This window comes from Thunnus albacares, chromosome 1 (assembly GCF_914725855.1).
Source record: "Thunnus albacares chromosome 1, fThuAlb1.1, whole genome shotgun sequence".
Lineage (NCBI taxonomy): Eukaryota > Metazoa > Chordata > Actinopteri > Scombriformes > Scombridae > Thunnus > Thunnus albacares.
The window spans coordinates 31140073-31167969 of NC_058106.1; the positions used below are offsets into that span (position 1 = coordinate 31140073).

General features: G+C 37.0%; 1 protein-coding gene across 2 annotated transcripts; it reads left to right on the plus strand.

Moving 5' to 3' along the window:
- The first annotated feature begins 410 nt into the window (after positions 1-410).
- bbs4 (Bardet-Biedl syndrome 4) lies at positions 411-27851 on the plus strand. Of its 2 annotated transcripts, XM_044354872.1 has the most exons (17): positions 411-698; positions 14692-14799; positions 16997-17039; positions 19787-19866; positions 20240-20303; positions 20560-20671; positions 20933-21005; positions 21436-21489; positions 21580-21707; positions 22624-22678; positions 22863-22931; positions 23133-23285; positions 24002-24173; positions 24642-24711; positions 24804-24948; positions 25033-25237; positions 26976-27851. In XM_044354872.1, the coding sequence occupies exons 2-17, from the start codon at positions 14740-14742 to the stop codon at positions 27128-27130; spliced, it is 1638 nt and encodes a 545-aa protein (XP_044210807.1). In that variant the 5' UTR covers positions 411-698; positions 14692-14739; the 3' UTR covers positions 27131-27851. The 2 variants fall into 2 exon arrangements, with proteins under 2 accessions (XP_044210807.1, XP_044210812.1); XM_044354877.1 differs by lacking the exons at positions 411-698; positions 14692-14799; positions 16997-17039; ... (2 more) ...; positions 20560-20671; positions 20933-21005 and adding an exon at positions 21031-21286.
- The last annotated feature ends 46 nt before the right edge of the window (positions 27852-27897 follow it).

Consider the following 27897-nt stretch of genomic DNA (forward strand, 5'->3'; position numbering starts at 1 on the left):
AACATTCAAAGAAATAAGGAACACACACACACACACACAGAGAGAGAGAGAGAGAGAGAGAGAGAGAGAGAGAGAGAGAGAGAGAGAGAGAGAGAGAGAGAGAGAGAGAGTTGTCTACGGACTAATATTGTTCATCTGACATTCATGCCGATAAAGTTTACTGAATTGAATTGAGAGCGAGCTGCTTTGAGTCGATCTTCATCTCTGATCTTTAAACATGTCTTCGGGTTGTCTGTTGCGTGTTTGCTCAGGTTGTTGTCAAACTTGCAGTATTTTTTGATTGCAGATATTAATCCTGAGTACTCAGACAACAGCCTGTTGGTACGCAGAAGAAAACTTCTACTTCAACGCGTCAGTTGACGCGACGCACCGTGACGTCGCCTACGTTCAGAACAGAATCAGCAGCTCATTAGAATATTCACAGCTGTTTTGTGACATAACAAATGCAACAGAAGGTTTGATAGTTGCTTCGAACCTGTTCACTCATTTACTCGCATATTTCTGAGGGACAGACAAGAAACACAGGAGCGAGAAGCAGAGACAAAGTTAGGGAGCAAGTTTTATATCTGAGTACCTGAAACCCTGAACAGAGGAAGGACAACATCAGGGGACGAGATCTACCTGAATGTGATCCTGCTGGAGTCCTGTTTTTTTCACCCTGTGATATTTCTGAGGGAAGAGCTACATCAAAGAGGGTCGTGAGTAAAGAATCATCTAGAAACACCAGTCAGCCACCTGATAACACCACCTACTGCAACCTAAAATAATCTAAACTAATCTAATCTAATTACATTTAACCTGATGCAATCTAATCTGACATACTCTGGATTAGATCAGATGTGACACATGTTCAAATCTATTATAATTATGTTAGATTTCATTATTATTATCATTAATCAAACACCTCAACATACCCAAGCAACCACTTGATAACATCCTGAGTGCTGTTGACTTTTAACAGTTTCAGTTTAAATAACTGAGTGAGGACTTTTTAGAAGAGCAGATATGTGAAAGATAATAATAGTGTGTCCAGAACAAGTGTAATACAATTCAGTCTAATACAAAACAGAAGAAATACACCTTTAGCATAAATACGACACTTAACAATTGTTGTAACTAAACAAAAACTGACATCTACAAGAGAAACAAGAGATAAAGATAACAGTCAACTACAATCCATCTTTCTAATGCTGTAAAGATCTGATTCACCTAAAGCTCATGAAGTATAAACAGGGTGTAATATGTTACGTAACATCTTACATTAGAAATATGAGAATAGATGTAAACTAACTATGACAGCATGACTGTAAAGCAAAGAACTGATTGTAACCACAAGACTGAACATATTGGAAGTAAGAAGGTGCATGTGACTACTTAGGAAACATCTACCTTCAGTATGCATGGCCTTTTTGCTGTTTTTGACAAATTCCTGTGACTATAGAGCACTCATCTTCAGTCATCCTCAGTTCAGAATTATTAAAAAAAACTATTTGTGGAGCACAGCGGGAATAGAAAACAGTGGATTAACAGTGTAGTGGGGCCTTGATGCAGAAAGCTCCAGCAAAAATTTTTTTATCAGGCCTCATGTGACGTCATCTGGCCAGAAGCTGCACTGGCCAGTCACATACATGCAAGTACACTCTCCTGGTGGATTACTGTATAATGTAAACTAACTCTGCATTCATGTGGTGTCGGAGTAATTGGAAAAATTAGTTTCCTAGCCCTCTCAAGTTGGAACAACAACATGGAAAGTCAGCAAATTGTGGTACACTACTTGGCGACTTTGATGTCATATATGCAGAAACATGTCGGATGAAAGTAAATGTTTGGTTGATGGCAAGAAACTTTGGTAACACTTTATAATACAGCCTGCGTTTTACAGTGTAACTTCCCATCACTTAACCATGTAATTTCCCGGAACTTACGGTGTAACTTCCTTGTATGAATCCGTACATATAAAATACTTTCTGGTTCTTACTGGTACTTAAATGTAGATACAGTGGAGGAAAACCAAACAACGAGAAATAAGGGAGTAGCAATTGCAGTTTTAAAGTGTAACTTCCCAGAATTTATGGTGTAACTTCCTCGTATGAATCAGTACATTACATGTGTATATGTGTACTAAAATCAAATGTTTTTGCTCATGCCAGTTATGACAATCATTTTTTATGCATGTGTGTTTGACAGGCAAGCTTCACCCACACTCCAGAGATTTATTATGCTTATGTCTTCTACTTCATTGTATGAATTTGAATAGAACAAGTCGAGAAATGGGTCTGTACTTTTGAAAATTAGCTCCTAGCAGCCATGTTGGTCTGCAGCACTTACCTGCAGGCAAACTTACCTCTCTCCAGTGCACAGCTATGAAAGGCTTGTATTGTCATCCAAGGATGAAAAAATAACAATACAGTAATGTAATAATATACATTGTATATCTTTAATTGCACAATAATAAGGTACGCAGGAAGTTATGAAAAATGATTTTATTCTTTAATTACACATAAACCACAACGTATGTGCTGTTCTCCCAGTCTTACTCTGTAAATACAGACTACTTACCCTATAAGTACATGGTAACAACAGGGAGTGGGCTGGATTATGTTCTCCCGTCCTTACTTAGCTGTTTGGTTCTGTTTCATGTCACAATCTAACAACATGCATCATGTCATTAACAACACACCGCACCAACATTTTGAACAGACTATGAGAAAACATTATTGAACATGATTAAATGGAATTATTAATTATAACTTCTTAACTATATAAACTACTATTATACAATATAAATATTCTATATAAATTGTACTATATAAAACTTAACAAAAACTATATATAAAACTAAATATAAAACTTAAACAACAAAATAACTTAACTAATCTATCTATCTTAACTAATCTATCAAAATGTGGTTATAAAATGAAATGATTAATTTTTAGTAAAAAAAACAAAACAACAAGAACAAAACAGAAAACTATGTTTAAATTGTAAATGTAACAGACCAACAACAACAAAAAAAACAATTTTCAGGTACTTTGCTCTTATGTTCTACATTGCCACTTTAGTGGGAGGAGTTCATCATTTCTTTGCAGTCTTTTAGGGTTGTCCCTTCAGTGTAGGTGGAGACACCAAAGTTTTCCCCTTCTGAAGATATATCCACCTGTAATCACAATTATTGAAGTGTATTACAATACAGTGAAGTCTAAAACTCACATGCACACAATTGTTACATAACAGCATTCATTACATTACCCCATCCACACACCCACAATTAAAAATGATAGTTACAAGTTATTCTGATATTATGTAATTTGTAGTAGTGAATAACAGTTTAAAAAACAAACACGATGGCACCACAAATACAGCTATAACATTTTCACATGCAGTGCACATACTGTACCTCGGCAATGATGCTTGTCAGAGCCATCATTGTTCTGTCCACATGATCCATGGTTTCAAGGCCTGGGACATACCCATGTTTTTCAGGACATACCCATACCTGTGTACGACCCGCTCAGGTGTAGTCAAGTGTTATATTTCTTTCCCGTACTTGTAAGGTGTTAGGTAATAAACAGTAACTTACTGTGCTCTAGGTTTAATATACAGTTCAAACTATAACTCACTATATATTAAATACAAAACAGATATTACTCCCTACAGTAGGGTAAAGTATGCCCTCAAAGGTAACATATTCCTTCAGCATTTAATTTAAAACAGCATGAACCATGTGAGTTTACATTCTGGACACAGAGGTAACTTGTTCAACCATCTTGCCGAAGTCTGCCTAGGATGGTGGCTACTTATCGATTAGCATGACTCGCGATTAACATGCTAATACACATGAATTCGGTTGTTAAGACTTTCCCATAAGGCAGGCAACACATTACGATAAGACAAACAATGGTGCACATCATAAATATGACAGAAGCAGGTGATTTGAGGCTAGTGAATGCAGAGAGTGAGCAACTGGTTCTCGCAGGCTAACTGCCACTTCCATGCTACAGCCCACTACTATGTTACGACTGCTATACGACCGTCAAATCGTATCATGGATGTATAAAGAGAACTGGATACAGGAAGAGTGCCAGGCTTTGAAGCCAATTTGACATAGCGGCCAAACTGTGTAATTACAACGTCACGTGATGCACACTGGCACAAAAAGACTTTTTCCCATAGACTTACATTGTGAAAGAGACGTCTGTAAATCAGCAGATAAATTTTTCTGAGCGTCACAACCCCCGCGAAATGACTTGTCTCATTATCAGAATTAAATCCGTTTGGTCCGATCACATTTCAAAAGCCTAGAAGAGCCACATGATTGAATTGTTTTATCCCCATTCAAGTTAGCTGGAGGGCTAAACCGGAAGTAGCCGACTCGGCCAGCGAAAGTCACTAGTGCGCATGGTCTATGGGCCGCACAATGTGGAAGACCTGAGTACTTTCATACTGGGAAGTCGATTTTTTTTGGCTTCATGCGCCACTGAGCAACTTTCATAAGAATTAACGGGGCCCAGCCTCCAACGCTGTATCCAGTTTTCTTTATACATCCATGGTATGTATACGGACCATGAACATGCTGGTAGGCAAGTGTATAAGCGGAAGCGATATTTTGCAAAGTCATGACCCACCCTACTCTGCCTCTGATTGGCTTACTGTGATATTCTTACCCTAATCCTAACCAATCTCACTTCTCATGCCTAAACCTAACCAACCCAACCAACGAAGGCAACGAGTACCAACCAATCAGAGGCAGAGTAGGGCGGGTCATGACTTCGCCATCCTGGGAAAAAAAATTAGCGGAAGAGGATGGGCGGGCTCAGATGGCTGTACCTGTGGCAGTTAGCATGCGAGAACCAGTTGCGCCAGTTGTGTATTAGCATGCTAATCGCGAGTCATGCTAATCGCTAATTAGCCACCATGCTAGGCGGACTTTGGCAAGAAGAATGTACAAGTTACTTCTGTGTCCAGAATGTAAACTCACATGGTTCATGCTGTTTTAAATTAAATGCTGAAGGAATATGTTACCTTAGATGGCATTGTTTACTCTACTTTAGGGAGTAATGTCTGTTTTTTATTTAATATATAGTGAGTAATAGTTTGTACTGTATTAAACCTAGAGGACAGTACTGTTTATTACCCAACACCTTACAAGTACGGGAAAGAAATATAACACTTGACTACACCTGAGCGGGTCATACACAGGTATGGATATGTCCTGAAAAACATACAGAATCAAACCTAAAAACGAAATCAATCTCTGTGTGTCCCAGACCTTCAAACTATGGATCATGTGGACAGAACAACAATGGCTCTGACAAGCATTGCTGAGGTAACGTTACAGTATGTGCACTGCATGTGAAAATGTTATAGCTGTATTTGTGGTGCCATCATGCTTGTTTTTTTAAATTATTCACTACTACAAATTACATAATATCAGAATAACTTGTAACTATCATTTTTAATTGTGGGTGTGTGGATGGGGGTAATGTAATGAGTGCTGTTATGTAACAATTGTGTGCATGTGTGTTTTAGACTTCACTATACTGTAATACACTTCAATAATTGTGATTACAGGTGGATATATCTTCAGAAGGGGAAAACTTTGGTGTCTCCACCTACACTGAAGGGACAACCCTAAAAGTTTTCGCATTGCAGTTTAAAGGATTTGTGGATTCCTGCCCTGAGCTAAAGAACAAAATAAAAAAGACTGCAAAGAAATTATGAACTCCTCCCACTAAATTGGCGATGTAGAACATAAGAACAAAGTACCTGAGAATTGTTTTTTGTTGTTGTTGGTCTGTTACATTTACAATTTAAACATAGTTTCCTGTTTTGTTCTTGGTGTTTTGTTTTTTACTAAAAATTAATCATTTTATAACTACATTTTGACAGATTAGTTAAGATAGATAAGTTATTTTGTTGTTTAAGTTTTATATATAGTTTTTGTTAAGTTTTATGTAGTATAATTTATATAGAATATTTATATTGTATAATAGTAGTTTATATAGTTAAGAAGTTATAAATGAAACATATTCTATTAAATCATGTTCAATAATATTTTCTCATCGTCTGTTCAAAATGTTGGTCCGGTGTGTTGCTAATGACATGTTGCATGTTCTTAGATTGTGACATGAAAGGTAACGGAACCAAACAGCTCAGTAAGGACGGGAGAACATAATACAGTCCGCTCCCTGTTGTTACCATTTACTTATAGGGTAAGTAGTCTGTACCTACAGACTAAGGACTGGGGAACAGTGTGAATTTAATAATCCAGCCTGCTCCCTGTTGTTACCATGTACTTATAGAGTAAGTAGTCTCTACCTACAGAGTAAGGACTGGGGAACAGTGTGAATTTAATAATCCAGCCTGCTCCCTGTTGTTACCATGTACTTATAGAGTAAGTAGTCTCTACCTACAGAGTAAGGACTGGGGAACAGTGTGAATTTAATGATCCAGCCTGCTCCCTGTTGTTACCATGTACTTATAAGGTAAGTAGTCTGTACCTACAGAGTAAGGACTGGGGAACAGTGTGAATTCAATAATCCAGCCCGCTCCCTGTTGTTACCATGTATTTATAGAGTAAGTAGTCTGTACCTACAGAGTAAGGACTGGGGAACAGTGTGAATTTAATAATCCAGCCTGCTCCCTGTTGTTACCATGTACTTATAGAGTAAGTAGTCTGTACCTACAGAGTAAGGACTGGGGAACAGTGTGAATTTAATAATCCAGCCCGCTACCTGTTGTTACCATGTACTTATAGGGTAAGTAGTCTGTACCTACAGAGTAAGGACTGGGGAACAGTGTGAATTTAATAATCCAGCCTGCTCCCTGTTGTTACCATGTACTTATAGGGTAAGTAGTCTGTACCTACAGAGTAAGGACTGGGGAACAGTGTGAATTTAATAATCCAGCCTGCTCCCTATTGTTACCATGTACTTATAGGGTAAGTAGTCTGTACCTACAGAGTAAGGACTGGGGAACAGTGTGAATTTAATAATCCAGCCCGCTACCTGTTGTTACCATGTATTTATAGGGTAAGTAGTCTGTACCTACAGAGTAAGGACTGGGGAACAGTGTGAACTTAATAATCCAGCCTGCTCCCTGTTGTTACCATGTACTTATTAGTCTATATTTACAGAGTAAGACAGAGAACAGCACATACGTTGTGGTTTCTGTGTAATTTAAGAATATAATCATTTTTCATAACTTCCTGCGTACCTTATTATTGTGTAATTAAAGATATACTATATATATACTATACTATACTATATATATGTGTAGGTTTGTCTGTTATGAGCTGCTGCAGTGCTGCAGACCAACATGGCTGCTAGGAGCTAATTTTCAAAAGTATAGACCCATTTCTCGACTTGTTCTATTCAAATTCATACAATGAAGTAGAAGACATAAGCATAATAAATCTCTGCAGTGTGGGTGAAGCTTGCCTGTCAAACACACATACATAAAAAAATGATTGTCATAACTGGCATGAGCAAAAACATTTGATTTTAGTACACATATAGACATGTAACATACTGATTCATACAAGGAAGTTACACCATAAGTTCCAGGAAGTTACATGCTAATTGTCAAGAAGTTACACTTTAAAACCCCAATTGTTACTCCCTTGTTTCTCGTTTTGTTTTCTTCCACTTTACCTACATTTAAGTACCGGTAAGAACCGGAAAGTATTTTATTTGTACGGATTCATACAAGGAAGTTACACCGTAAGTTCCGGGATTACATGGTAAGTCATGGGAAGTTACACAGTAAAACGCGGGCTGTATTATAAAGTTACCAAAACTTTTTATTAATTCATATATCAATGTTTTGCTCACATGTAATTTGTAAAATGGTATTAGGTAGTTGTTAGTTGCTGTCCATGTAAAGTGACCTAGATTAGTTAGAAGAGTGACTTATTACTATTAACCCTGTTAAGTCAGATAAAGATTAAAGATAAACATTATGCAGAAGCTTTATTTGATACACTTTGGCGTTGACCCTGTTGATTAGATGGATGTATGGGGACAGAGCCCTATAAAGAGCAACCAATCAGTAGCATTATATGTGTGTGTGCACTACACAGTTACTTAATATGTTTTTGAGCTGCAGCTGCAGTTAATATCGCTCATCCTTTTATGCGATGCCTCTGCTTTACGGGTTATTTGATTAATGTATTTATGTTGCAGTGGCTGCAGTGTCCACAGCCTTTTTCTTCATCGTTGGTCATTTTTGTGTAATTGCAGTTTTGCCTTTTTTCTTGTTAGTCCTAGTAAGGCTATACTGAGGAAAGTGCTGGTGGTCTGTTGTATGAAAAGCCATTCACACGGGCCTGGTGTGATGTTGTTCTGTTAGAGCCTGAAACTATCTAAGTTAACCAAATGTGTGTGACACCGTAAAAGCAGATGTACAGTTGATAAGCACTGAACTTCTTTCTGATATTATCCATTGGTTTCACACAACTTATCTGGGTTTTTGTTGTGGTCACAGCAGGCTAAGAAAGGTAGCCTACACGTTCTCTTCCTAGTCGCATCCTCCAGCTCTACCTGGAGGATCATAAAGCATTTCCAGGTCTAATGGTGCAAAGTGCAAAGTCAAAGTCCTGCCTCTCCTTAGTCAGTCGTCTTGCAACTTTTGAGATCCTCCTGTGAGCTTTTTTGATCCTCAACATGTGCCTGGTTCTCCTGAACCACACCAAAGTGTCCTCTCTACTCTCATCTTCTGACTTACTTTAAAAAATTAAGTACATTTTAAGTCTCCCTGTCAAGATGAATCTCATCTGACAGCAGTTCTCTCCTACTGATAACAGCCAGTGTAAAGCCCTGCCTCTCCTTAGTCAGTCGTCTGCCAACCTCTTAGATCCTCCTGTGAGCTCTTTCGATCCTTAACATTTGCCTGGTTCTCCTGAACCACACTCAGTCCTCCTCTCTCCTCTCATCTTCTGACTTACTTTAAAAAATGAAATGCATTGTAAGCCTCCCGGTCAAGATGAATCTCAACTGACAGTAGTTGTCTGCTGCTCAAAACAGCTAGTGCAAAGCCCTGCCTCTCCTTAGTTAGTCTTCTGGCAACTTCTGACATCCTCCTGTGAGGTCTTTTGATCCTCAACATGTGCCTGGTTCTGCTGAACCAAACTCAGTCCTCCTCTCTCCTCTCATCCCGTGACTTACTTTAAAAAATTAAGTTCAATGTAAGCCTCACTGTCAGCTGAAACTAATTTGATAGTAGCTCTTTGCTACTGATAACAACCAGTGCAAAGCCCTGCCTCTCCTTAGTCAGTCGTTTTGTAACTTCTGAGATCCTCCTGTGAGGTCTTTCGATACTCAACATGTGCCTGGTTCTCCTGAACCACACCGAAGTGTCCCCTCTACTCTCATCTTCTGACTTACTTTAAAAAATTAAGTACATTTTAAGCCTCCCTGTCAAGATGAATCTCATCTGAAAGCAGTTCTCTCCTACTGATAACAACCAGTGTAAAGTCCTGCCTCTCCTTAGTCAGTTGTTTTGCAACTTCTAAGATCCTCCTGTGAGGTCTTTCAATACTCACCATGTGCCTGGTTCTGCTGAACCACACTCATCCCTCCTCTGTCCTCTCATCTCATGACTTACTTTAAAAAATTGCAAATAATGCAAGCTTCCTTGTCTGTCGAAACTCAACTGACAGTAGTTCTCCACTGTTGAAAAAAGCCAGTGCAAAGCCCTGCTTCTCCTTAGTCAGTCGTCTGGCAACTTCTCAGATGCTCATTTTAGCCTTATTGACCTACCACCACCTACGCTGCAGTTTGTGAAGACTTCTGCTTTCCTGTAATATTTTCCTATTAAATCAGAAGAATTATTCCACAACCTCTTTAACACGTCCTCTCAACTTGAACATCACCATAAAAAAATGCGAAAGCTGCAACCGCCCTTGTCAGCTGAAAGTCATCTGTCAGTAGTCCTCCCTTGCTGAGGGCAGCCAGTGCAAAGCAATGCCTCCCAGGTGTAAGGCCGCCGGCCATTTCTCAAATCCTCCTGGGAGCTTTATTGACCTCCCGCTATAGATGCTGCAGTCTGTAAACTTTTCTATGTTTTTTTTAGTTGCCATGTTCCTTGGGCTAAAAAGTCCTGAAATACTTTCCTGTTAAATCAGGAATCTCCCTGTAATACTCCTGTCCACCAGGAATTTCTTGGTTTGGTGCCCAAACGGTACCAGCCTCCATAATGTTGGCTTTCAACATCCCAGCCCACCTTAAATCCAGCCAACAAAGATGCAGTCCTTTTGTGTGCTAAAGTCCATCTTTCCTCTCCGTTCGAACATTACCTTCAAAGTCCACAAAAGCTGCAACCTGTAGTGTAAATCTCAGGTTTATTTTATTGTCAATATATTTAATTTCTTAGTTTTTGTTTTGTGTAATTTGTCTTGTTATGCTAAGTTCTTTAGTAATAGTTATTTTTTTCCTTCTTCTTTGACCAAATCCTATTTATCTTTTTGTAGTGAGATGCCTTCAGAAACTCATATCATTTTTAAAAATTCTCATTCATATGAATACATCATGTTTTATTGTTTTCCTTGTGGAAATAAAGACTAAATTGTTGCAGTGTGCAGCTTCATATATTCAATCTGTGAAGCTGTAAAAAAAAGCATCATGCTGAGTTAATAAAACACATTACCATCATGCTGTTACCAATAAATCTGCCATTTTCAAACTCAAAAATAATAAAAGTACAGCCAGATGAGTGTCTACAATCTCTCTTTAATAGTTTCACTTTACACATTAAGGGGCAATAATATTCATTTACAGGCAAACTGAACCTGACAACAGTTTTCAGGTTTCAGTTCTGTTTTTTGGCCACTGAAGACAGCAAAATATGATTTAGAGAAATGTTTCTGTCTGACACAGTTCAGCTGCCTCCATCAGTGCAGACTAGTGTTACTGTGTTTGTAGTGTTGGAGACGTCCAACGATTATATGAGTCGCTCCAAAAGGTTTTATAATCAGATTCTGGTGTGAAAATGGTGAAGGATGAGGAGATTATGATATTGGCAAACACACTTGTTATTATTGCTCTGAAAGTGAAACAAAAAAGACAATGTTAATGTGTTGTTTATGGTTTTCTGCTCTGATTCTGGTTCTTGGTTCAATTCTTGTCATTTTAATTGGAAAAAAATATGTTGAAAGCAAAAGTTTCAACGTTTAAACCTTTATTTTCTGCACATTTAAGCTGCTATAAACTGTAATTTGCAAACTTAAGTGCACAAAACTGCTGAGGTTCTGCTAAAGATTTTCATTATCGACTTGTCATTTATCCATTATTCACTTTGCCTGGAAAATGTCGGAAAATGTCAGAAAATAATTTCCCACAGCCCATCAAGTTGTCTTTAAATGTCTTTTTTTTTTATCTGACCAACAATTCAAAACTCATACATTCAGTGTCTGCTTGAGACCCCTCGTCACGGGTTACAGTTATGTTCTCTTCTTTCTCGCATTGTTTCATTTGAACAGTTTCTAGAGGCCTGAAGAGATAAAACTGTCCAGTATTTCACAATGAAAAAGTTTAGAGACCATTCAGAATGAATAAATCCACTCTTGTTAATCATAAGAACATCTGCTGCAGATGGTTTTCCATTTTTCATTTGTCATGCAAAAACTGTCTAAATACAAGTTTTTTTCATTAAAGACAAAAAGCAGTAAATTTTAACTGTCAAATGTGGGTTTAATTTCTGGTTCAGTTTTCAGACTGTAGCTGCTAGAGAAGCTTTGGTTTGTCTCATGGGTTGCGATTGGACAGAAATTGGAATTTTTAAATTTAAAATGATTCATTTTTGACATTGTGGATGTGCGTTCAAAGAGCCAGAATTAAAGATACAATAATTAAAAACTCTCCTTCACACTGGAGCAGGAACAGTTCACTCCAGCTGAATCTAAACACCCAAACAATTAAACTCCACTCATTTGTTAATTTAATTTAATGGAAAACAGACTTTGAAATGCAGCTGTTAACTCTCTGTGTGTGTTTGTGGTTAAATAAATGATGTTTGATCATTGAGCTAACACAGAAGTTGGTAAATGATTAGCTGATAAAATGTCCCTTAATATCCCCTTTACTCCAGAATAATGAATAGATCTGATTTAATACTGAAAACCGTACACATATCTGTTTCTCCTCATTACAGTTTTGCAAATTACCTTAAAGAAAAGCCAAAAAATAAAACAACCTTTGTACTTCAAAGTTTCTTTCTATTCCAGGTAATCATCTGTCATTTTGAGATGATGTTTTTGGTAAAAAAGCAACACATATATAATGTAGTACCAAGAGGTGAAGTCATGTATACATACTTTTTTTTATAACACCAGCAAAAACCTCAAGGAATAACTTCACTTTTCAAGTAAAACAGAAAACATCACCCTTTATCTTATAATCTGTCACCGAACACAAAGAGTCATTTAAAAAACTCGTAATCGCTCCAAATAATAATAATAATTACACAAAATACAACATTTTCAGGCATTCAGTATATAAAGCAGAAACAAGTCTGACAGGGAGCTTGTGTGCAGTTTGAGGACTCAACAGGAGTTTTTTCAGGACAAAATGAGTTAATTAGCAACAGCAACTGTCAGGTTTAGTAGGAAGCATTTTGTCACTAAACACAACACTTGGTTAAATGTTTTGGCGTTTTAGAGTCATAATAAATACTTTTTGCGGTCAAAGTAAAACAAATAAATGAGGCATGCTTCACTGCAGTTTATTTTTTACTGCAGTTCGTCAGGATTTCCAACTTATAAACATACAATAAAAAGCAGCAGGGTTTTACATCGAGCCTCGTAAAGACAACGTTGATCAAAACTACACAATCAGAAGAGATTCAATCCAAAACATTTTTTACATCCCTGAAAGAAAAAAAAGTCCACCTGACACTGGTTGGCCAAGATTTCAAATCTGAAATGGTTTGGTTTGGTTCAAAACTGTAATGGATGTGATACCACAACTAGTGTATTTGGAGTCAACACACGTAAACTCCCAATTATTTCACCAAATTAACTCTCAGTTTATTCAATGAATCAATTATTTAGCAACTGAATTCAGAATTTTGTTCACGAAGCTCAACGATGTATGAAAAATATAATACTATAATGTTTCAGTAGAAAAAAAGTGTGAGATCTTGGCCATTCACAATAACACTCAAACTTAAATTCATAATATTTCAGTCAAATATGAGGTTATATTTGGGAATAGCTATCAGTAAAAATCTTATTGACAGGGAAAGCTCTGATATCCAAGCTGTTTTCCATTTTGAATAGCTGGCTAAGAAGGAATATTTCAATTTTTGGTAGAATCTTAAACAAAAATAGAACGGATTTCAAGATTAATTTAGCCAGCATATTCTTTAGCTGTACCAGACAGGTGTATTAAGAAAATAAACCAAATTCATTATAATTTTATTTGGAATAATAAGCAACACTTGATTCCAAAAGGTGGAATCAGCAGAAGAAGGGGGTATGAATGTAATTGATTTTGAGGTGATGAATGATGCCATTAAATTAAGATGGTTGCAGACTTTAATAAAAAAGGATGAACATTGTCTATGGTTTAATTTACTGTCATATCTTTTTCAAATGGTAGGAGGAATGAATTTTCCTCTAAGATGTGATTTTCATCCCTTAAAATTGCCTTTTAAATGATCAGATTATCACAGGCAGGTATTACTATATTGGGAAATGGTTTATAAGCATAACTTCACATAATGCTACAATTTGGAATAACAGGTGTATTTTACATGAGGAAATCTTTATTTTATGAAGACTGGATAGAGAAAAGAGTTTGGGCTATAGTACATTTAACAGATGAAGATGGTAATATTTTGAATCATACTGATTTTAAAATAAAAATCAATTTGGATTGCTTGTATAAACAATATTCTTCAGTAGTCAAAGCTATTCCTATGGCTTTGACAAATCTGATTAAAGGAATATTACAATATTCATCGGTAATACCTGCACCTGCTACTCTGTTTATTGATAATTACAATTCTTAGACTAAACTAGACTAAACTGCTATCTCAAAGATTTTCAAGGACAGACATTATCAAAGTTAGAACTAGTTATTTGTCATTTCTTTTGTTACCTAAAATGAAGGAAGTTCATTTCAAAACAATTAGGCTAATGATATTTATCCATGCAGAGAATTCTTAATTTTTAATTTGGATAATAACACATGTACATTTTGTCAAGAAGATATTAAATCTCAGGAACATTTTTTCTACACCAGAATGCATGAATGGTTACTTACAAAGAATGTAATACCTGTTTTTGAATATCATATCGTTAAGTTTGGTGTTTTTATGCAAAACAAAGATATAGAATTTATGTGCAATAATATATTGATTATGGGTAAAATTTTACATACACAATATAGATTTTTTTTTAAAAAATTGCTCCAAGTTTTGTCTCATTTACAACATTTACAACTTTTCTTTCAATCCTTAAGAAAACTGGAAAATAGAAGTGAAGTAGAAGTGAAATAGAAGAAAATAAGACTCTCTAAACTACTTACGTTATATATTGATTACCCCCCCCCCCCAACAAAGTTCATTTAATTTATATTTAGGTGTTTATTATTTGTTGTTTTGTTGTTATTATTATATTCTGCTTGGAATTATTGTTTTAATGTGTGTTAAACAACTATTTGCCTATTTGTTATTTGAAAATGTTCAATAAAGAAGGAAGAAAAAAAAAAAGAAAAAGAACCGCATTCCACAGATGTATCCATGGCAACAGCTTCTAGTGTTGATCATCCCAAGATGGCGGACGAGGAGAAAGCCACAGCGGTGAGTGCAAAGCCAAACCTCGTTATCATTTCCTTGAGTAAACATTAACGTGTAGCAATATGAAGTGATAGTTTGGCGCTCCTTGAGTACACGTAACGTCAGGTGTGCGTATATCCGTCGTAACTTTCCTTATTTTAACGTTACCCGCCTGTCTAAACGAGCCTAAGTCGCAGCTAAGTTGATTAACCTGCAGCTAACAGTAACTTGCCTCGTCTCTCTGTGTCTCTAATCTCACTCGTCCAAGGATAGATTTAAAACCTTCAGAGCTAACAGCTATAGCTGGAGTAAGGCTGCAACAGAAATACGTAGCGAAATACGTAGCTGACGCTGACAGTCATATTTTGGTTGCAGTGAAAATATATATTGTTGACTCCAGTTAGCCCACGCTTGTAATGCCAGCTCTGCGGTTGGCTCGCCGCAAATCCCTGTTGCATGTTGCCCGTAATATGCACCGTTAAATACAGCGTCAGTGACTGCACTCGAAAGCAGCCCACAGATGAGTCAAATATGGAAAAATGTGGAGCAAAACACTGGTATTGCGCATGCGTGTCCGTGCTGTACCTGCATACAAGGTAGCTATCTCACTTAACTGTGACTCCAGTGACCATTCAGTTTGTTTGTGTACTTGATAGAGCATCAAATACTGTACTATACCTGTGGAAGTAACCTGAAGTAACCTTTGATAAGCCACTAAAAATACAATATATTTTCTGGTCAGAGCTTCTAAAACTAATTTCCTTGCTTTTATTCATTTAATTATGAAATCAGTCAAATGAGCATAAAGTTGACAACATCTCTTGATTATATTGTAAACCTAAAGCTGCAGGAGTTTTTGAGAGCTGTTGCATTTTATTACTGACTACATTAGATTGTAAAGATGAAAATAGACTGGTAACCCAGTGTATACCTGTCTGCTCACAATTTACAGCAAAATACCAGTAAATGGCTTATAATGTAAATCCCAGGTATTTCACCAGGGATTATGATTTATTTTTGGAACAAGGCTTTTGTATAGTTGTACATGTGATACAGCATGACTGGCTTTCCATCATGTCCCTGTTTTTAACATTAACAAGAGCCAAGGGAATGGAAAATAATAATAAAAGAAAAAAATGAGTAATAATAATAATAGTGATTAAAAAAACAACAACAACACAAAGCAACAACAACAAACAAACAAACAAAAGTGGTATATTCCAATTTATACTCGTACATGTGTGTACACTTAAACTTGCTCATACTCCTCTGCATACCTGGGATTATTTTTAAATGAAATCGAGGCCAGAGATGCTTGGTCCTTGACCCAAAGCATAACTTAATAATTATATATTTATTGCTCAGATCATGTGCGGATGTTTTTCCTATAATTATAAGTTAAGTCTCAGCTCCAACAATTTTCTTTGGTGAGGAGTGATCATTATATTGAACTAAATTAGCTTTGAAAAAAAATATTTTGATACACCTGTAGACAGTGGAAAGTGTGATTTTGCTGGGGCTCTTCAGTTTCTGGAGAGAATATGCGTGGAAAATACATATTCTCTCCAAAACTTGTTGTAAAGCCTTTCATTTTTTATGTAGAATTTGTATTATTTGGTAGAATACCAACTGAATGAAACTGATACAAAACAATGACAATGATAATAATATTATTTATTACATCACAGATTAATGTGTATCATACGTATGGCATCATAAAATGTTTTTTGTCATTATGTTATTTGTATATTATATTTAGGATTATTATTATTGTAAATTACGTTGTATTTTTTCTCTGTTTTTTGGTTGTTTGTGTTTTCATAAAAGGTCATCTTGGACCTTGCTTTTATTGTCACAAAGATTGCTTTAGTGACAGTTTATCTTCACGATGACAACAAAAAGGCCAAATATAAAAAAGGTTAAAATTTATTTGCATCCGTTGTATCCGTTTTCCCTGAGCAGGACATACTGTACATAACATACAATAGCAGTGCATTCACAGGCTCATATCGTCTAGCTAATTTAGGATAATTTTTTGTACATTTTTACATGAATGCACCATTCCAGCAGCCATATCAGTCAATCTGAACTTTGATCTGTTTTTAGACACAATCTTTTAACAGGAGGAAACGACACAAAAAACTGTTTTAGGTGGGGGGAAATCTGTTTAGGCTATGCCCCCCAAATACAATTTATTTATGTTGTATTTTATGTATTTCAGCTCCCACTTGCTTCCGAAGCCAAGAAACGTCGGGCACCTAAAGGTACAGTAAGACAGTTAGTAACATTATGTCTTCTTACAAAATGATTTTCAAATAAATACATTTTTACTGCACCTGTTATTTTGTCAATACATTTCTAACCTTATCAAGCATTGAACACCAGGGACAATAATATAAATCCCACATTTGTCTGTAACTGGTGGAGGGTACTGAAAGAATGAGTTCGGAGCTAATTGTCCTGCAGAGGTCACCCTCATCCTTCTCTTAAGTCTGCTTGATAGGAAGAAGCTGTGTATATGCTGCTTAGCCGTGTTCCAGATATTTCTGTGTATTAACCGTTATAGCTTAATGTACCATTTACCAGTTAACCCCATTGCCTGGATGGATTTAGCTTCTTTTTTGTGTTTGTTTTATGATGTTTTGTAAGTATCAGTCCTATGTCCTATGGGGGCAATAAAGTCATGATATCGTATGGTATGATATTATATTTCCATGCAATGATTTTTCCTATGACATACAAGCCCTTACTGTACTGTGATTTGTTTAGAGTAATTTGAGGAGAGAAATCAAATCAAAACTATAAGGGCATTAACATACAGTAAGATGACTGAGTAAACAGAAAGTAAAGATTAGATTTTAATTGGTTAATGTAAAGGTAGTGGACAGTATAAGTGAAGTACAAAAAGCTCCATAACTAATCAAACTACATCAAATTATTATTATTATTATTTTTTTTTAAATTCTGCTCAAGACTAATATGACTTTGTCAGAAAAAAACAATCACAAGGGATAAAATATTTGGTATAAGAATAGAATGGAGTATAAAAAGTAAGTAAATAAGTATCAAATCTGAATGTAAAACTGTAGAGACATGCCACACGCATACATGTGGGTAGACTTCAGAGTAAAAAAGACTGGAATATAAGGTAAAAAAAATATGAAATGTACTAAAACAGTGTTTTAAAGCAGGAGTTAATAATAGAATTGCAGTGGTGCATTGGATTCATAACTCTTGCAGGAAATTGTGGCTTCATCACGCTTTACATCTAAAGTATATGTTAAAAATAGTGCTACAGCAAGTACTCCAAGTATAGAGTAAGCTGTGAATTACTGTATAAAATAAGATCAGCTCCTGCAATGGGTTTAAACAGTTTTATAGTTGTACAAAGTTCAGAACTCAAACTCAAACTATGGTTGGATGATGAATTTTGACCCCAAAATCACATAAATATGAGTATGCATAAGACGGTTGAATGTGAGACTAAATGACTTGTTAAGATGAAGGGTTTTTGAAGTTTTTTTGTGGTAAAACTTCTAAAATAATTTTCATCATATTTTCCATTACATTCTCCGCATGTGTCTTTTGATCTCAGCATGCTGCTCCTCTGCTCTTATCCCCTTTTAACAGATGGTTGAAGCACATGGAGGGCAAATCTGTCTTAGCATTAGCCAGATCAAATATAACAATGAGAGAATTCCACCATGTTTAGGATGAAGTTTTTCACAGGGCTATATTTAGGAGACCTCATGCTGTGCTCTTTTTCCTCGCTCCTTTCTACCCTTCTTTCATACAGTAGTTTCAGGAATGCATGTCACACATGTGTCCCATCTCTGCTCTCCAAATCTTCCCAGCTTTGTGTATGTGGCCACTGGAGCACCGCAGGGCCACAGCTGAAACCCAGAGACAAGAATATTATTGCTGTCTCAGCAGGAAGAAAGCGGATTAGGTCGCTACAAATAGGGCCATTCCGAATCTTGACGAGAAAAACGTGTGAAGCCCATGCAGTTTCGCACTCAGCGATGGAGAGGATTTCTGTGATGTAGTTGGAAGAGGCTGCAGTTCTCGCTGCAAGTCAACACAGCCCCGCTTGAAGCACCGACAGATAAAAACAGAAGGGAGCTTGAGTGTAATACACAGTGTATTTTTACATAGGCAGTTCATTAATGATATTCCCCAATGTCAGTGGCAGACTCAAAGCCTAGCACTTCATTTCACATTGCCTCGAATCCTCCTTTTAGCCTCGGAGGAAGGTAGTAGGTGCAAGATAACAGGATTACCAGAATCATACTCAGTCAAATTGGAATTACGTTTGCTTCCTTGTAAAATGAAATGTACTCCACTGGGAAGGAGACTTGGAGCATTGTGGTTTGGTTGTTGAGGTTACCTTACCCTCTCTAAAGCTGGCTTTGTATTATTGTACTGCTCATTCCTCAAGCCTCCCTCTTTCAGTCTGTCTCTATGCCCTCTCTGTTCTGCACCTGGCTTGAGACATTGTTGACCTGGCAACGAAAAGGATGTCTCAACCTGCCGAGACATTAAAAAAGACGGGGCGGGAGAGGGGGGGCGCTTGGTTTGCAATGAAAAACTTGCTTACAAGGTGACATTTACATTGAGGCTGGTGAATTGATTATAGCTTAGCCCGGGGTTTTTGGTTTAAGTGTTAACATCTATGTTAACACTGTATAAATTAGAAATAGTTTAAACAGACATAACTCTTAATAGTCTTAGCTTTCTGTTTGTAAGTAAAAAGTTTATAATAAGCTGAATTTTACAGTGTGCCTCGTGAATTGATTTAAATGTAGCTTGTAGATTTAGGTTGAAGTGTTACATCTGTTTAACCATCAGATCAGAGACTTAGTAATGACTGCAAAAGGAGGGCACTTTCATGATTAATCATTCAGCTATCTACTAAATAAGACATCATCTGAACAGTAAAGGGTAATGAGCTTAAAAGTTGCACAGATTTTGAAATTATAGTCATCTAATTTTATTATATTCTTCCTCCCAGCTCCAGAGCTTCCTATTGTGGAAAGGAGAAACTGGTTAATCCACCAGCACTATATCCGCAAAGATTATGATACCTGTAAGGTAAAGAACACTCATCCTTACTTCCTTCCTATGGTTTAGTCTGTCACATACCTCTGTCTGCGTTCAGTATTGGTCTGATTGACGTTTTAAACATAATGAAGGTACTGAATGCTTGGCATGTACAGGCTTCCTTTTAATACTATGCTTTATTATGGCCTAATCCACTTTATTGACCTGTGTACTCTGATATGAAAATGTGATCTAATTTATGTAAGACGATGACATTGATCCTCATTTTCAGTCTGTTATGATGCAAATGGAGTCTTCTCAGGGCATGAAATTTTTGTATTTTCAAGTATAGTAGCCTTTAATTTTTGTTTTGTTTTTTCTATTCACACGTTGAAAATAGTTTTCCCGTTCTGTGTCGATGTAGGCGATCATCAAAGAACAGCTGCAGGAGACTAATGGAATGTGTGAATATGCCATATATGTTCAAGGTGAGCCGAAGTTTTTAAAGTCACCCTCCCCTCTTACACATTTAACATGTATGATTTTAATTAACAGCTACTTCAAATGAAAGCTCTGTTGAACCCGACGCCTCGGCTCCTCAATACATCATTTAGTTTGCCCAAAATCTGCTCTTTGGACCCCTTGCTGTGCCTTAGATTTTTAATGTGCTTTTTTGTACTTCCTCATGCAGATGATCCTTTCTTTTTGATGACCCTGTTCTTTTTTTTCTTCTTCTTGCCACAGCACTAATCTTGCGTCTTGAGGGCAAGATCCAACAGTCCCTGGAGCTGTTTCAGAGCTGTGCCATCCTTAATCCCAACAGCACTGACAATGTGAAGCAAGTGGCCAGATCACTGTGAGTCCACTGTTTGAAGCCTGCGGTGCATCAACCCTTTTCCATTCACTAACCAGACAGGCATGGAAGGAAATGTGCAGTGATATCAGCCAAACTGCGGGCCAATGATGGCCTTAACTTTTTTGATACTTAAGGGACAGATTAAGCCACCCCCAGTGACTTATTTTGCTGCTGCAGGATTGTAAGAATATCTATTCAGCATGCACTGATTAAGATGAGTTAATTTCTCATAAGGATTATTGTTGTTTATTCTTTCCATAGATTTCTCCTGGGAAAGCACAAAGCAGCTATTGAATTCTATCATGAAGCTGCAAGGCTCAACGAGAAAGACTGGGTAAAAGAAAAGAACCTCTGAAATACTGAGATGCTGATTTGTCTAAAAGTTAGTAAGGAAATGTTTAATGGCATCAGTGTATATATACAACATGAAGTACATTTCTCTCAACATTTGTCTCTACATTTAGAATTGAAGATGACCAGATTGACAATTTATCAAAGAACAACTTCATGGTTACACTTCCTAAAAGATTCAGGGCTGTTTCACTATGAGGCCTTTGCAGATTGTTTTGAACTGTCCGGAAAGGACCATTAGAAATGGACCTTATTAATATTACTGTAAGTCAGTTGTAAATTTGTTTTATTCCAAAGAGGTATAAAATAACTAGTATTTGTGGAAATCAAATGTAACTCAGCATTTATCCAGCTCTATGCAATCTAGCATGTACCATCACCCCGTGTATAATTGGGACTTTTCCTCACCTCAGGAGATCAGTCATAATCTGGGGCTGTGCTATTTCTTCATCAAAGACTTCAAAAATGTGAGTATGCTGATTTTTATCAACGATATGCAGCACAAATTATACTCATCCCCCACTGATATGATCATTTTGAACTTCTGTCTCCGTCAGGCTGAAGAGCATCTAAATGTAGCTCTCCAGTTAAACAAACACGACAAGACTTTCATGATGCTCGGGAAGGTTCATTTGCTGGCAGGAGAAGTTGACAAGGCCATCGAGGTGTACAAGAGGGCAGTGGAGTAAGTAAAGCTAAAATGTGGAGAACGTTCAAAAAGCACAGTGAAGACATTTAAAGAGGAGGCGGGGAATTATACAGGACACACACATTAAAATTTAAAAGAACTAATCATTGTAGGTATATGGTATTATGGACTTCACTATGGTAGTGTATATATTATTAAATATTCTAGACATACTGTACATATTATTAGCAATCCATAATAATAATGATATTCCAAGTTCAGGAATTGTCCACCACAACATATAATTTTATTAATAACTGTTAATAATTTCACAGCCTCAGCATGACAGTTTTCTTCATGGTGGCATTCATTCAAGGGAATAAAACAGATTGCCATTAAACATGCTGTTTCAGAGGAGGTTGGCTACTTCCAAGGGTTCCCCCTTTGATTTATCTGATGATTTTTCAGTCTGTGGAGCTCATTTCAATCTCACACAAGGTTCCAGAGTGGCCACTTTTAACCCCAGGGTCCTTTTTCCAGTTCAGTATAAATTCTGTTCATTTCCACTTCTATTCACATGTTGAATATTTAAACATAAGGCAATGGTGTAAATAAGGAAATGACATCAGTGTCTATAATAGAGCTCATTATGGCTACCTCCTGTTGGGGGGGGAAATGAATTAATCAAGTGCTCCAATACTGGTGCTGCTTTTAATGAGACGTACCGCTGTGAGTCTTATTTTAATGCCTATCTGCCTCTTCTCTACCGTTTTTTTTTACTTTGAGCCACATCGTCCCCCCACAGGTCATAATTAATACTCCACAATTATGCTGAATCAAACCCTGATTGAATAATCAGCAGATTCCCTGAATATAAATTGTGTTTGCTCAAGAATAAGTGCAGGAATTAAATGTAATTACAGGCATAGATAAAGTGACATTTTTCAGTCGAGTTGTCTCATTCTCAATTCAGATTCTCTCCAGAGAACACTGAACTCCTGACTACTCTTGGCCTGCTGTTTCTACAGGTAGGAAGAATATTTTCTATAACCTTCGCAGTGAAATAATGTGTGCTCTAGCAATGGGACGTACAAGATGTTAACATTTGTCATGAGAGTTCTTAAACGGAAGAATGACATTTAAGTGTCAGAAACATCTACTGTAAAAAGGAGTAGATGTATAATTTTCTGTGTTCTTTTTTTTTTTTGCCAGCTTGGGAAATACCAAAAAGCTTTTGAGCACCTTGGAAATGCCCTCACGTTTGACCCCAACAATTATAAGGTATGTGGGTATTTGAGCAAAAATTGCACTGTGGTATAATCTTAGTTGTCTATAAAACTAACTGAAGGAAACACTTTTTTAAAAGCATTTCAGTCAAAATATAAGGTCATTCACTGTCAGGTAGCACAGTCTTTCATCAAGTGGAGTTTCAAAGGGTACATCTTCCTCTGATATCTCTCTAATCATTGTTTTTATTCCCAGGCCATCCTGGCTGCTGGCAGCATGATGCAGACCCATGGTGACTTTGATGTGGCCATGAACAAGTACCGAGTGGCAGCATGTGCTGTGCCCGAGAGCCCCCCTCTCTGGAATAATATCGGCATGTGCTTCTTTGGCAAAAAGAAATACGTAGCCGTGAGTAATGATGTTTATGGTTTCGCTTGTCTTTGTCAATTTAGGACTCAACAAAAGTAGAGCTCCAAGCAAAGTAGTATGCTAAATATTTGAAATATTACAAATAGTGCTTTATGATCCTTTTATGATACTTAAAATAGTACATCAGTCATTGCAATAGTTTCCTATTTGTAAAGTAAATATCAGACTTCCACTAAGACAACCAGAAGGAAAACCAACTTCAAACTGCTTAAATGAAACACCAAGGCTCAGTGTAATCTGTGCACCAACGTGGACGAGACATCTTTCAACAAGATTTTATTGTACACTATTTTTATTATTTTTACACTGTAATGATATATAAACTGGCTTTCTATGTGTAGTATACAGTATTTAATATGCTTGAAGCCACTGTATGTCTGATTTGCTAGAAACTATCTTTCAATTCAATTGCTCATATCAACTAGCAAGCCCTTTCCCCTAAAGTTAGTGTATTCACCATGGATTAGAATAAATTAACAGGTTTATTTGAGATCCAGACAGATTAGATGATATTTTAATGAATGTATTGCTACTTTATTTGATCCATATATCCCTGAAGTGCTACAAATCCACTATTGTACAGGATCTGTTGTTTTTTTTACATTGTTCCTCAAGAGTTCATATATTATTAAGATACTTGCCTAACAGTCCTGTCAGGTGTTAACTCCTCTCTCCTAACTTCATATCCCCCACAGGCTATCAGCTGCCTGAAGCGAGCTCACTACTTGTCTCCTTTTGACTGGAAAGTGTTGTACAACCTGGGTCTGGTGCACCTGACCATGCAGCAGTACGCTTCTGCCTTCCACTTCCTCAGCGCAGCCATCAACCTGAACCCACGGATGGGGGATCTCTACATGTTGCTCGCAGGTACTGAGTCAGAGAGACAGAAAAACAACTCAGGGTTGAATCCTGTTTTTTAAAGATGTCTGTAAGGTTTGTGGCAAAAACAGTGGTCACTGTTCATTGTTTTTGTATTAGTGTGTTGTTTTACATTCGATTTAGACTTAATAAAAGGCACAAAATGTAGCTGACAGATGGGCTGCATCTCATACATTTCAGCATATTTACTGTAACATATAAATTAAAAACATTGCTGCTTTATGGCCTTTTAACTTATGGAAAAAGTCATTTGTGTTTTTTAATTGTAAACACCCATTGTACGCAAGTCCCTTAAAACATTTTCTGAGCATGCCGTTGAAAATGTTTGCTGGTGATGGCAATTGTTTGTTTTGGGTTTTTTTTGCATTCACATTCAAAATACCATGCTGAACAGTCACCAGCATTTGTATTTGATATTATTTCAGTTTACATCTGTCTCTGTCCCCTTTTAAACAGTGGCTCTGACCAACTTGGAGGATGTAGAGAATGCCACCAGAGCATATGAACAAGCTGTGACTCTGGACGAGTGAGACTGTTTTACATTCTACCTTTTATTATACTAAAAAAACTGTGTTTGAATCTGTCTTTAAGAACTGAATATTTTCTTTTTTTTTACAGATCTAACCCTCTGGTCAACCTGAACTTTGCAATTTTCCTCTACAACCATGGTGATAAGAAGGGAGCTCTAGATCAATATCAGGAGATGGAGAGGAAAGTAAATGTGCTAAGAGACGGCAGTAGCAACTTTGAGTTTGATCCTGAGGTAACGTAAATCTTCCTGTTGTTGATGTCTCAAAACCGGTTGTTGAATTTGACTTATTTTCAAGTATTTGTCTTTCTGTCACAGCTAATGGACATGGCTCAGAAGATGGGAGCTGCCCTTCAGGTGACGGAGAGTCTGGTGTGGACTAAACCATCCAAAGACTCCAAATCAAAACCAAACTCAGCAGCAGCAACCAAAACCCCTGGTGCTCCCCTCGGTACTAACCAAGCCCTGGGTCAGGCCATGTCTTCTGCTGCCAGCTACAACAGAAACATCCAGCTACCAACAGGTACATACTACTAATATAGTTTGTAGAAAATATCCATCAATAATCTGTCACCTTGGTGTAGCTTCTGGTTTATTGTTTGAATATATGACTGAGCCTCTTTTGTGCCGAGCCACAATTTTAACATAAGGTCCAGCTGAGTCAGGTTCTGATGGCTGAATATTTCTGAGCACAAACTCAAAATGAGGTGAGCACATAAAAACAATTTTTCATCAGAACAGGCCAGTTTTACACTAGCAGTGCAGGTGATGACAAATTCCACAGCCTCCACCTCCCTCCATTAAACTAAAGCCCAATTTTTCATTTGAAATGGGAACGTAAAAATATCTTTTCCCTGTGTATTCACAGCCTCTTGCCTGCGCTAGGATAGCAGATTGAATATGTGGACTAAAGCAAAATGGAATCTGTGGAAAAAAGAAGCTAACCTCTAGCCAGTATACAGAATATTCTTGGTAACAAAGAAAATCAGTTGTGTGGAAAAATGACACAGATAAGCGAATAAATTCAAGGCTACTTTGAAATGATTGCAGCGGCTCGGGCAGTGTTTTCTACCACTTTTGTCTAACTGTTAACAAATAACACCAGGACTTCAGAACAATGCATCCATGTTCACTGAAACAGCTGTGCCGATCTGTTTTTAACACTCCACAGTTGCATTAAGGATGCAGATCTGGTTTATATATTTATACCATATTATATCTTAAATATTCCTCCACATCACAGATCTGGTTGTGAATATACACATATAGTCTGTAAATATACTATACAGACATTCAGTATTAACATACTACGTACCATCGCATATATAATCTCATAAACTGTCATAGAGTTCAAGGTGGGTTTAAACCTCTTGATCAAAGCTAATTGCTATTAAAAATAAATGTCAGTCTTTGAAAATGCTCTGTCTGTACTGGCATGTTTATTTTACAGGCATTGAGAAGCCCTTAGCATCCAATCTGTGTTACAAAGTAGGATGTTATGGAAAGAAGACCAGTTTAGTTGTGGGGTTAATTTATTGTTAGAGAACTTGTTTTTGTGCTGGTAAAGTGTGAAGCTGGTTCTCTTTAATACTTCAACAGCTGTTTCTTATGATGAAATGGCACTATATAAATGAGACAATCTAAATTGCCCTTCGGTGTGATGTCACAATTGGAAAAATAAAGTATATGCAGTATCCTAACTTTTCTAAAGGTATAGTTACTTTAGCTTCTGTTCAACAAAATTTACCCGCACTTGAAAAAGGATGTGATGTCGCAGTTGTGATGTGGCTAATAGAGGAATATTTAAGATATAATATGGTATAAATATATAAAGAAACATAAATTGATCAATCAAAAATGGTGAAAATAATGTTGCAGTTTGGTAATGTAATATCGTACCAAACAGGGTGATGGCACATTGCTAGAATAATGACATCAGTGTTTCTATTGGCAGACTACGCACATTGGCACCGTCAGTGTTGAACAATGGGCTGGAGATCAGACCTAAACAGGAAATGCAGGCTTGAATTTGTCAGTTGTATGAGCTGAACGTAAGCCAGAGTGAATATTTTCAGGACAGAGGTGTAATGTGTCTGTACCGTAATTCAGTTAGAATCTGGTTATACACATCTGGATATGACATAGACATGTTAAGAGCGAGGGGACAGTACAAGCCAATCACAGTAAAGGTTCCTCAATAATGCTACAATTCTTAATGTTAATGAATACACGCAAATAATTAATACTTTTCTTATTTTCAGGAGTTTCTAAAGGCCCTCCCATGCCCCTTGAGTCAGAACCTGATGTGGAGAAAGCCCCCAGCCCGCCCTCCGATCCTCCAGGCTCCCCAGAACCCGCAGAGCCAGAGAACCCCAAACCCAAAACTTCTAAGAAAAAGTCAAAGGTGGAAGAATGAATTAGCTTGGAGGCTACACTCTCATTTGACAGTATAGATCTCTCCCATGTTTATGGAGGCAAATTAAGACTCTTGAACACAAAACAAGCTTATGTGGTTTTCTAGCTCATTGTAGTTAGATATGAAGCTTGAGCTATCGTTTTATGGTTTAGGTACACGGTGCACAGACATGTTCTACACAATAATTTACTTCTACACAGAAAAGGGCAAGGGTCAAGTTTCTGCCTACTTGTTCATTTTTGTCGTACCATATATTTCAGGAAAATGGAAAGTCATCACAACACTTATCACTACTTCTTGTAAATTAATGTGGATGTGAGAGGTTTGGTGCACATGTCAAATTCAATTCTAAAAGATGTTGCAGTTTAAGAGCGGCTCTTATTTAACAAAAAAAAAACAAAACAGTAATACGGGTGGATAGTGGATTAGCTCAGCAATAAGGTTAAATGATGATTTTTCCTTGTGTTGACATTTCTAGGGAGGGTGTCAGTCCTTCAGCTGTTGGGCGTTCCTTCAGCTAAATAAATGTAAAGGCACTGCTGCGACAATCACTGCTAAAAATCCGAATACAGAGATGGATGTTTTTGAATAGCTGTTTGTATGATAGGGCTCCTTTTTTGAGGAATGAGTGTAAATAGTGATACATGCTTTTATATGTGGATAAATGTTATGTTTATATAGAGTAATGTATTTAATAATAAATCAGAGTCTTACAAGAAAACAGCTGTTGTGCTGCTTTTATTATAAGTGCAATTCATGTGTTTTGT

Coding starts and splice junctions, on each gene's coding strand:
- bbs4 (XM_044354872.1), top strand. CDS start 14,740: ATGGCAACAGCTTCTAGTGTTGATCATCCCAAGATGGCGGACGAGGAG. Junction 19,867..20,239: donor AAGATTATGATACCTGTAAG/GTAAAGAACACT, acceptor GTGTCGATGTAG/GCGATCATCAAAGAACAGCT. Junction 21,708..22,623: donor GTGTACAAGAGGGCAGTGGA/GTAAGTAAAGCT, acceptor TTCTCAATTCAG/ATTCTCTCCAGAGAACACTG.